This window comes from Oncorhynchus gorbuscha, linkage group LG09, assembly GCF_021184085.1.
Source record: "Oncorhynchus gorbuscha isolate QuinsamMale2020 ecotype Even-year linkage group LG09, OgorEven_v1.0, whole genome shotgun sequence".
NCBI classification, from domain to species: Eukaryota; Metazoa; Chordata; class Actinopteri; order Salmoniformes; family Salmonidae; genus Oncorhynchus; species Oncorhynchus gorbuscha.
In genome coordinates, this window is record NC_060181.1 from 53,392,489 (window position 1) to 53,403,786 (window position 11,298).

Below are 11,298 nucleotides of genomic sequence, written 5' to 3' on the forward strand. Positions count from 1 at the left end.
TGGATAAAAGCGTCCGCTAAATGGCATATATTATTATTATTATTATTATTATTATTATTATTATTATTATCAGTAGCTCGGTTTCAATCCAATTGGTGACAGATTTTCATTCAAATATTAGTGTTTTTTCTACCAAAAAGACTAACTCTGTGCGTAATTAAGCATTGCACAAAAAAAATATTTTTTGCCTTAAGTTTTCATGTACTGAATAAAAACCAAAAGTTCAATGTGTTTCCATTTCATTTTTAACTCTACCGATAGTTTTGTAACAAACTGTTAAACTGTCAAATGTGCCTACTTTTGTCTTGGCACGTGCGCTCTAGACAACAACAGCGTGCATATACAGTGCAGGTAGGCTAGTCTAGATGATGAGATTATTATGGATAAATTTTTATTTCTCAAACAGCAGTCAAGCATCGATCATCATGTCACCAAAATAAGACCCTCGATATTTATTGGAAAGGAGCATTAAACTCATCTCTGTGCACTTTCATCACCCTGTGACGTTCATCATTAACTTCATCTTTAGTCTAATGAACTGCATGGTTTCCCGGGTCTTAATGGGAGGACCACATACCATATCATTGCGTGACTTCACGTTTACTTCCATATGATGGTTATTATATCTATATTTCCACCACCATTTCTCACACCACAATTTCTCACACCATGTCGAACGAACAAATGATGTCTGCATTTATAAAATGTTACCGAAACGTCCTATTTTTTTCCCTATTATTATATATTTTTTATACGGTATGACTTTACTCACATAACTGGGTGGAAACGTGGTTATAGCAGATGAAGGAAAGGAGACCAAGAGAAAGCCTATGCAGACTAGATGTACACCAGGATTGTGGCTCAATTCATCTTAGTGTGCCGCTTACTTCCCTAATTGATCTGAGAAGAGTTTGATAAGAGAAATAATTAGTCTAGAACCTTGCCCAGTCTTTTCAACTCTTAAGTGGCCATGAAGGAAAGAAAATTGGAACACTGTCTGTCCATTTGAAGTTGCTAAGTACTGTGTATTGATGTCTTTTTTTTTTCCTTTTTTAAAAATCAGTTTTCAGACGATCCAGAGAGGAGAATGGCCATTCTGAACCATCATTTTATCAGACACCCTGTACGTGTGTTGGGTGAGCAGCTAGAGACGCCCGTTTCCCTCTCAGGTCAGTGGGTTACAGTGCTATAGTGTGTTTTGTAGTAGGGCCGAACGGTGTGACTGCATGTCACTTTTTAGGCTGTGTGTCTTTTTACGAAACATATGTATTACCGGGTGTGTGACCACTCTCTTATTTATCACATTCTCCAGGGTCTCCTAAAACGTGGAGCGAGGTGAACACACTCCGTCTGGCGTACAGTGCTCCCAAAGTAAGCCTACACCATTACCACCAGGGCCGAGGTCCATTTTGGTCCATAGACCCTTCACATAGCTCCTATCACTTTGGTCATCACAGACCTAAAATAACTAGATTGGTGTAATTCATGTGATTTATTGAGCCACTTAGTCTTCCAGTAGGCTAAATTGCGCTTCCAGGCCCAGAAGGAGCTGGGCCTTGATCGTACATCATTTACAGATCCATGTCTTCTGAAAATATGGCATGGAGTTATTGTTTCTTTGCTCTCTGCAGGAAGGACAAGCCAAGTATTTCCTGTTTGCCCTCTCCAGTCGCAGAAGAGCCTACAGCCACTTCTACTGTCGCAGCAACAACCTGGTGAGACTGAGATGGCAGCTCTGCTGCTTTAATGGGATTCAAACCAATATACAATATATGCTCTTAAGATAACACTGGTGCTTTCCACTGGTTATGAATCCCACTTCTGCCACCATTCATAATAGATTTTTGATATATAAGACTAATGATGTGAGTAAGTCCGCAAGTTGAGAACACAGTATAAGGTGAATCTTGCAAGCAGAAGAATGCATTTTGTGAGACTACCGAGCCAATGTTTGTAGTCTCTCCAACAGGAAATGACTAGCTGGGTTTACGGTTGTACACAGATGAACGGATCCATGTGGTGAGTAGGGGTGTGGATAAGTTGTGATCCTTAACGTTAAAGAAAAATGTTCTTGTTCCCTGCCCCCCACAAAATTTAAATCACAGTGCAGTTATCACAAAACTGCTACTTTGGTGAATTTGAAATTGTAAGATACAGATTACCAATACATTATTTCTGCCTGCCTCCTTCTCTTTCCCTCGCGCTGGCTTGCCTGCTCTTGCTTTTCGCTAATGATATGAGTGTGTCTTCAGTCTGTTTTTATTTATTTTTATTGAACCTTTATTTAACTAGACAGGTCAATTAGGAACAAATTCTTATTTACTATGACTGCCTACCCCGGCCAAACCCTAACCCGGACAAAGCTGGGCCAATTGTGCTGCGCCCTATGGGTCTCCCAATCACGGCCGGCTGTGATACAGCCTGGAATCGAACCAGGGTCTGTAGTGACTGTAGTGACAGAGGTGACTGAGATGCAGTGCCTTAGAACGCTGCTCCATTCTGGAACCCTGTGGCATGAAGAATATCCTAGCCTATTCATTAATGATAGGCCCTGCTTTACTGAAGTTGCGGGACATTACAAGCCAAGAATTTAAGATACAGCATTCCATTGCGAGATACAGCTTTTGATTGCCGATAGATAGGCCTTGTGCACGTCTCTGACTCTGTCTGCCTGGTGGCCGATCTGCCTATACTGTGCCCATCCCTTCTCTCTTCGTCGCTCGCTATGAAAGACGCGAGTGTTGTTTTCTCGAAGGTACAGACAATAATCAATCAGTCTCCTCCGTTCCAAAAATACTGAATCTTGATACTCAGAAATGGGAGTTGACGGGCAAGGAGCCGAGGAATCAATTATTTTGGGTCGGCTCTCCACCACTATGGCAGCGAAAGGCAAGCAACACCAGCTAAGTTAAATGGGAAGGAAATGAAAACTTTGCGATGTGGCTTTGAGGTACTGTAACGGTAGTAAAGGTTCCATGCTTAAACATCTGAAAGGGAGACCCAAACCGTGAGACCCAAACTATTGCTGGCAGCAGCGTAGCTGCATTGTGAATTCACATGTTAATTTTATGAACATTTCTTATCGTTTTAACGAAAAACTGATAAAATGACTGTTGAAATGTTTTGACCCCCCCCCCCCATTTGTCACATCCCTAGTGGTGAGTAGTGACTGGCCATGTCAGACATGCACTCTTTCCATTTGTCTCTCTCTCTCTCGCTCTCTTTCTCCTCGTTCATTCGCCTTTATCTCTGCTTCGGCTTACTGCTGGCTCTTTCTGACATCTGACGTACCATTCTTTCTCTCTCTCTCTCTCTCTCTCTCTCTCTCTCTCTCTCTCTCTCTCTCTCTCTCTCTCTCTCTCTCCATGCTCCTTCTCTTCTTCTTTTCTCCCTTCATTGCTGTCTCTGACTGTACTCTTCTTTCTCCAGTGTGCAGGCAGTGGATCTGTCTTTTGGAACAGAACTCCTCCCAGCTTACAAGGTAAGCATTAACTTCCCATATTTACACCGCCACTAAATATTAGTGGTTAGTCAGTTAACTGAAGTCGGTCATGTTTTTGTGTCAATGTGCTGTCTGTTGTTTCTCCTGTTTTTCATTTCTCTGTTTCTTGTGTTGTGGAATGCACTTTAAGTACACTGTGACATGACTTGACACTGCACTCAAACCGTGTTGACCAAAATAAATAAGTGTATATAATAATTAAGAGTAGATCAAAATAAATCTTCAGAACTGTTGCTTCACTGGTCGCTGGCTGTCTGTCCCCCCAGGTTCTGACTCTGAGCCTCAGTGAGCTGTCCTCTGTCTCTCACCTCATTGTGGTTGCCTCCAACCTCAACGGTAGACAGGTACACTGTGTGCACTCTTTCTTTTATAACCCAAAGCACTGTTTCAATCTTAAACAGATTTTGATATCGCTTATGTGCCCTAGTTATTAACAAATACGGATACAGGTAGAGAAACACTATTTTCCATAAGGTGTAGTGACAATATAAATAAATAAACGACATTTATCTCAGTGGTAGCGCCGTTCCATATTTATAAATGTGAAGAGAAGTAAAGAGGCACTCTTGTAGTACCCTTCATGTGTACATCTTTTCTACTCTGTGTCCCACAGTTCACAGTGGAGTGTGAGTGGCAGAGACAGGAGTCTCAGACCGTCTCTGTTCCAGTACCACACGTTCTCTCCTTCGGTTAGTCCTCCTTTTCTCTAATTCCTCCCTGTAGAAACAATTTGTAGAAACAATATTTGCAGTCTGGTTTGTCTGAAAATCTGTATTTTTGTTGACGTTTCTCATTCGGTGGGCAACACTGGCTCCCTATGGCTGAACTCTGTGGGTCCTCGCTCGTTCAGGCATGAGTGTTAGTGATGTCACTCTCAACTCCACCGGACTTCGGCACACCATTGAGCTGCAGCACTTTCATCAGGTAAGTCCATCTGAATTGTATATTTCTATAATAAGTTTGGTCAAGTAATTATCCACTACTTGCAGTCCAGTACATTCTATCAGGAGGTTGAACATCGTACATACAGTACTGGCAGAACAAGACCAAGGTATTTGGTCTTATACTTTCTGACCACTGTATCCTCAGGTCTATCAAGCTTTCAGAATTTCAGTCGTAAGCCACTGCAAAGTAACCAAAGCAGGTAAGCAGACGTCTACAGTTTTGCAGCACATTTCTATCAACTGACTGGGTGCATGTTTGTGTGAGTTTGGTTGACAGCTGCTCTTAATCCATCTTTTAATTTATGATTTTGGTAATGGTTGAAAATGCAAAAGTACCAATAATGTTGGATTGAAAGTCCTTGTCTCTATGTACAGACAGACTGCCCAATGTCTACATAATGAAGGTGCCATGGTTTAGGGAGGACTCCGTTACCACGTCCAGGCAAGATTTTACCACCTGTCCATCCATCTGTTTGTCCACCAATCCTGGCTATTTTTTTAATATATATTTTATCTAATGTATTTACCCGTAACCCAATTGAAAACTGTTATTTATTTGGTCTATCCCTGCAATCTCTCTCAGTATTCCCTCTGTAACAGAGATATCGGGAATGCTCCACACGAGTCGTCCTGACAACTCCACCGGTGTCCTGTTGCAGCTCCACACTGCCCCCAACTGCCACTATAAGGTACTGCCCACAGAATTAAATGGGATACTTTTTGTTTTTCTGTTATCTCAACATGGTATTGCCCATTAATGTGAGGCATTAAACCATGATACAGGCTTCAAGCTGAATCACGTTTGGTTTTTATTTAAAAAAACACTTTTATTAAACTTCTCTTTTTCTCTAAGAATCTCTCTCTCATCTCTCCCTCTCCAGGTATCTGTGAGAACCTCATTTCCCAGGGTGCTTGGACAGGTAAGACCTATACTCTCTTGTGCTCAGCTCTCACCCTTACATACAGAGTTATGAGCGTTGTAGTACTCCTGGGTAATTTAGCCTTGAGTGAAATGGAGGCTAGCTAGCTTAAATTCAAACACACCAATATGACTAACTAGCGAACGGAATTTTCTACCCTGCTGTCCTCCCAGGTGCTGAGGTTCTGTGGGCCCGTGTTGCCGGTGTACGTGGCTGTAGCGCTCCTACTGGCCTGTGGGGGGCAGATGTCCTCTGTCGTGAGGATGGGGCGCCCCCTACAGATGAGCCATGCCGTGGCCAGATCCCTGCAGCCCCACAAGGTGGACCTTCCCGTCTACCTGCTGCATCTGCTGCTCAGGTAGACCTATTATTCAATCAAGCATGCATGTGTGTGCAACAGTGGAGGCTGCTGAGGGAGAGGACTGCTCATAATAATGGCTGGACGGCGCGAATGGGATGGCATCAAACACATGGAAGCCATGTTGTTGATACTGTTCCACGGATTTCGCTCCAGCCATTAACACGTTCCCGTCCTCCCCAATTAAGCTGCCACCAACCTCCTGTGGTGTGCGCACACTCACAAATGCATGTGCACACACGCATGCACACAGACACACTGTGAAAGACCACTCGTATTACATGAAACAACACCACACCATACAAAGTCCCTCTATCCTCCTTCATCCCACTATTTGTATCCAGGTATAGCTGGTTCCAGGATGGTTGGTCCACTCTTCATCTCCCGCCGTTAGATGCTCTCCCCGCCACTTCCCCAGATGGTATGACACAGGAGGGCTTGCCCCTAAACGAAGACTGGCCACGCCTCCTGTCTCCCCTGCTGTATGTTTTGGGAGCAGCCATGGCCTTCTGGGGCAGTGTGCTGCTCCGCCTCTTTCTAAGGCTGCTTTCGTTGCTATTGGCCCCGCTTCACAGGTAATGAATGCCCGCTCCCCTCATACATTAGATTGAACTCCATGGAATTAGAATTAGTTTAGTCTGTGTGTGGGTGTCTGCTTTCAGGCCCTCTGTGTCTCGGGACTGCGGCACCCTGCGTAGGCGGACTCAGCTGCTCCTCATTCTGTGTCTGAGCGTGTTAGGATGGGCTTCCTGTGGAGCCCTGTCAATCACAGCCACCTTCCTGCTGCATCTCTACCGAGTGAGTCTAGGGGCCCAGTTAAATACTTACTCATTGAACTTGTTAGTTTTCCTGTGGTTTACTGATGTGTGCCTATGTTTCTGTCCAGGTTCTAAGGCTACAGATGACAGAGAGGTCTCTGAGTCATATGCTGAACCTGGTAAGAGTCAGAATTATTGCCCTCTAAAAATGACCTCTCTAAAATATTCATATATTGATTATAATCACAACTACCCTTCCAGGCGCCCGAGAAACAAACCGACAAAGAGAAAGGCACTGGGGAAAAAGAGAAAGGCACTGGGGAAAAAGAGAAAGGCACTGGGGAAAAAGAGAAAGGCACTGGGGAAAAAGAGAAAGGCACTGGGGAAAAAGAGAAAGGCACTGGGGAAAAAGAGAAAGGCACTGGGGAAAAAGAGAAAGGCACTGGGGAAAAAGAGAAAGGCACCGGGAACAGTGAGGCCCTGGACAGTAAACCTAAAGAATGTAACGGCGCCCCCCTGCTATCGGACTCGGTACTGCAGGATGTGAGAGATGACCTGCAGCTGCACGTCAGCCTGTCTGCTCTCCTCACACTACCAGTCATGCTCTGTGCCCCATCACTGATCCACTGGACCCGCAACCTCAGGTACTAGAGTGTGTTTGTGTCTTGTCAAGCTAAAGTTGTACAAACTGTTGACATTGTCATTCACAATGACATGCCAGAATGGCTCAATCCCATTTGTGTGTTATTGCTGTTGCATCCTGTAGAAAGGACATCTCCTGTTGGAGATAAAAGGGGGGAAAAAACATCCCTAACTCTACCGTGTGTATGTCCATGTGTAGAACTGTGACTTTCCCCCTTCCTTTAATTGTCTTTTCTCTTTGCAGATATTCTGTTGCTCGTTTGGATCCTGACCCTTGCTGGCCCCACTCCGTGCCTCTCTTCATCGCCTCTCTGCTGCTCATCAACTGTAACACACTCACTCTCAGCTACAGGTGCTTGTATTATACTGCTCCGTCTGTCTCAAATGCGCGCACATCTTTCATGTCTGTCTTCACTCCTGTCCTTTCACCCAGGTGTGTTTTAACTTGGGTTTTATGCTCTTGTGTTTCAGTAAAACCCTGCCTATCACATCCCGCCTGCTGTTGCCTCTCTCCGTTGCCATGGTGTCTTTCTCCCCACTCCATCTATACCGTGTAAACTACTTTGTGTCTGCAGCCCTGGTTCCGCTGGCTGTTTCCTGTCTCTTCTGAGTTCTGCTGGTACCTGCGCTGGGCCTATCATTCAGCAGACTCACAGATCCGGGTCAGGTCCCCAAACTGGTCAAAGCTAGTTTGGCCTGGGATTTGCACTCCCCTTTCAGGCCCTGAAGGGGACGACGATGGCAACCCTCCAGCAGAGCCATAGACATACATAGTTTGCGAAACTGTCCGCCATGTTGTCTCCAAGTGTTCCAAGCTTTTGGTGCCAACATGGCTACCATTGGAATTCCCAGTCTTAACCAAGTTTGCCTTACTCTGTATATATATGGCTCTGTCTTCAAGGAGCATGACGCGATTACTCCTTCATAACAAATTGTCACACCTGATACTTGTGGTTCTCAACAGGATATTGCTCTCATCGTTTTTCATACAACTGTAATTTAACGTATTTTAGTACAGTCTAATTGTGGTAATAATGAGTATGAGGGGATTTGTCTCGTGTTTATTGGATTCTGTTTTTTGGCCCTAAACTTCTTGGCCTGTCTTATTGGTAACTTTGAATACACTCATGAAGCTAGCTACCTTTACTCTGTCATTAGTAAGATGTCATAAGCAGTCAAGTGTTGCAATTAGGGTTGCAAAACTACCTGTAATTTACCATTTATACAATTTAAAAATATATATTTTACATGCTATGAAAATTTATTAAAAACTTTTCAAAAGTCTGGTAGTTTACTGGTCAATTTTGAAAGTTACCAGTAACATTCCCTCCCTTTGCAACCTTAATTACAATGATGTCATGCAGCTAGCTGTACTGTATGCAAGATGATCGTGGCTAACTCGCTTGCTTGGCTAGCTATTGTAACTGCACCGGACATGTTCCGTCATGCTTTTGACAGTGTAAAGATTTGAAAGGTTTTCTTAAACTCTTATCACACCCTCAAACCTTCTTCACCTGCTATCTTACGTTGCTATCGTCCTGTTCAAAGCACAGATGATGCGTTTTTGAAAGTGGAGCTCCTAACTACATAACCTGTTCTTAGCCAAGTATGGTCGTTTTATTATGCAGTATGTGGCCATAGCTATGAATGTTATTGGTTAGTCTTGATCTAAAGTGACCGGGTCCTTACTACCTAGGATATCATGAGGAATGGATGACCCTGCACACCATAGCTTAATTTAGTTGTGCAATGTTGTAGGAAGGTTGTATGGAGCTATTCCACATCAGATCATTGGGGGTATAACTTGATATTGTATCTATGTCGTAACATAACTACTCGAGCAGTTTTTCCTGTGCATCTCTATGGACGGAGTCCAGGTTGATGTTATCCATACTAGAGTATATTAGATCTGATATTACCTTGCAAACAGGCCTATCATGTGACTCTGCTATTCTGTTACAAGCTACTGTCTATTTCTGATTTAACAAAATGTCCTCCGCTTGAAGAGCTCGCTTTAAAGGGATCTTTTTTTTTTTTTTTATTGATGTCGTTAAGAGGCCATGGCCCCTATTATTTACTGGAAGAGTCGTTACTTATTTGGAAAACATCAGCACTTGGTATTTCCATTTGCCTTAATCAGTTACCTCACATTTTTCCAAACTGGACTTTCTAAAGACACATAGCTCCTGCATTGAAATACAGTTGACAAACTGACATCGGCTTGGTCTCCACAAGGCAGACACATGTATAAATGTGTATTGCACTCATTGTCGTAATGAAAGCACAGGGTTGTAGATCTTCAGGATCAGATGAAGGAGCCCTATTGCCACCGATACATGGAGGCACCAGAGATGGTGCCTTTAGACTGTTTCACCCTCTACTGTTTGCTAATTCAAGGTGGGTGTGTTTGCGTAAAACCCTATCAGCCATAGCTCCACTCCAATGTACAACACAGTGGATTGTGTTAGTGGTGTTTTTTGACAATTGTTTTGTAAGAATTAACCAATAGTGTCTGTGTGTTTGTACGTGTACTTTTGATGCTCACCAGCACCCCTTGACCCCAACTCTGTTGGCATCCCTTGGACAAAGCAGCTAGTGCCTTTCTGCCGATTTGCCCCTCCCCCTCCACGCATTCACTCTCCTATCTGCCTGTCAATCAAGACACTTCCCTAGTATAGGGCATAAGATTGTGACATAGACCAGCATCTCTGAGTGACTAATCTGGTCATCTGAGTGCAACAGTAGTGAGCATAACTCTTGCTTGTAGCTGTCTTAACACTTTTATTTGCAAGACAGAACAGATTTCAAATACAGAATGGTTACATGGAATGGAACAGGTTATGTTGGTGTGTGTTAAATGACTTGACAAAGCCACAACGGTGTTATGTCAAGGTAAAGGCAGCTTGGTTCTCGTACAGTGTTACGACTTTTCAAGCTCAACAAGACAGGCTAGGAATTGAACACCTTTGTCCGTCCTAGCTAGCTTCAATTTAAAGAGACCAAACTCACTCCAGCACGAACACACACGCATATACTACACACTTTCCCCGACGACACCCCCCCCCCTTCCCCGTGTCACCTGCACTGTGAATGTACCTGTTTGTTTGTATGTGTGTGCATAAGTATGTAAGACCTTTAGTGCGGGTGCTTTGTGTGTACTAAACTATAGTATGTCAATGTGGTGCAGTTTTTAGTGCTTTGAAACGTACATACTCTGCCTCACTCCAAATGTGAATTGTGACCAGATTTATATAGATGAAACTTTGTGGTAAAACTAGTAGAAATGGGCATATGTTTTCTATGAATATGATATTTTTTTTCTTTTTTTAATTTATTGGTGTTCACTGTGACCGGTGCCCGTGATTTCTGAAGTGAGATTGACACCCAGGCAACTACTCATGTTCTAACGTAACCAACCAGAGTGAAGCTGTCGCCACAAGCATATCTCAATTTAAATATGTTTGTTTAAGCTTTTTATGCTCTTTGAGATTATTTTTGATGTAATGAAAAGCACTACACAAGTTAAATAAATAATAATCATTGTATGGAATATGTGTTCCTTGAACCCCGAAATGCCCGTTTGCATTCATAGCTGTTATGATTGTAATGTTAGCAGTCATAATTTAAAAAAAATTAGAATCTGTTTATTGCAACTAAGTGGTCATAACAGTTGTTTGTTATTAAAAGCAGACATAATTCACGTTATGATTGCCTGAAAATGTATATGATCACGGTAAGAGTAACGGTGTAGATGGTGGCTGCTTGTGGAATGACGAATGATTTACACCAAGGATATAGCTGATGATTTTAAGGAAAGTGTCTCCAAATTGTACATATTGTGTGTCCAATGAAGTGAATTGCTGTTGCTTCGTGCTGTTGTAGCTTTACTGTTGCAACTAGGATGCTAGACAGACTTCAACTCCACAGCGACCCCCCCCCCCCCCCCTCCACACACTACTACTTTGATTCACACCCAAGGACAAAATACTTGCATGTAAATGTCCCAACATACATATTCAACTAGAGTGGTAGGTTTAGTTCGGCAGCTGCAAAGTCCAGATGAATGCTAAAAGTTTGTTTGGGTCTCCACTTGCTCTTTGATGTTCTGTTGACTATAGGGAAGTGAACATCCAGTTAAGTGTTACCAAACTGTCGTTACACGCTGATAGTCATG

At 43.1% G+C, this 11,298-nt stretch overlaps 1 protein-coding gene across 3 annotated transcripts in view; it reads left to right on the top strand.

Moving 5' to 3' along the window:
- The window catches only part of pgap1 (post-GPI attachment to proteins inositol deacylase 1), a 30,366-nt gene extending 19,287 nt beyond the window's left edge, over positions 1 to 11,079 (top strand). For 2 of the 3 annotated variants that reach the window (XM_046362692.1, XM_046362689.1), the window contains 19 exons: positions 1,064 to 1,169; positions 1,313 to 1,371; positions 1,632 to 1,715; positions 1,958 to 2,019; positions 3,430 to 3,481; positions 3,769 to 3,846; positions 4,116 to 4,191; positions 4,353 to 4,426; positions 4,592 to 4,646; positions 4,822 to 4,888; positions 5,030 to 5,135; positions 5,328 to 5,366; positions 5,540 to 5,724; positions 6,069 to 6,299; positions 6,387 to 6,522; positions 6,611 to 6,661; positions 6,744 to 7,126; positions 7,369 to 7,476; positions 7,596 to 11,079. In XM_046362692.1, the coding sequence (XP_046218648.1) occupies positions 1,064 to 1,169; positions 1,313 to 1,371; positions 1,632 to 1,715; positions 1,958 to 2,019; positions 3,430 to 3,481; positions 3,769 to 3,846; positions 4,116 to 4,191; positions 4,353 to 4,426; positions 4,592 to 4,646; positions 4,822 to 4,888; positions 5,030 to 5,135; positions 5,328 to 5,366; positions 5,540 to 5,724; positions 6,069 to 6,299; positions 6,387 to 6,522; positions 6,611 to 6,661; positions 6,744 to 7,126; positions 7,369 to 7,476; positions 7,596 to 7,734 (2,091 nt within the window). In that variant the 3' untranslated portion in view covers positions 7,735 to 11,079. The remainder of the gene's footprint in view (positions 1 to 1,063; positions 1,170 to 1,312; positions 1,372 to 1,631; positions 1,716 to 1,957; positions 2,020 to 3,429; positions 3,482 to 3,768; positions 3,847 to 4,115; positions 4,192 to 4,352; positions 4,427 to 4,591; positions 4,647 to 4,821; positions 4,889 to 5,029; positions 5,136 to 5,327; positions 5,367 to 5,539; positions 5,725 to 6,068; positions 6,300 to 6,386; positions 6,523 to 6,610; positions 6,662 to 6,743; positions 7,127 to 7,368; positions 7,477 to 7,595) is intronic. The other variant, XM_046362690.1, reaches the window with a different exon arrangement.
- The last annotated feature ends 219 nt before the right edge of the window (positions 11,080 to 11,298 follow it).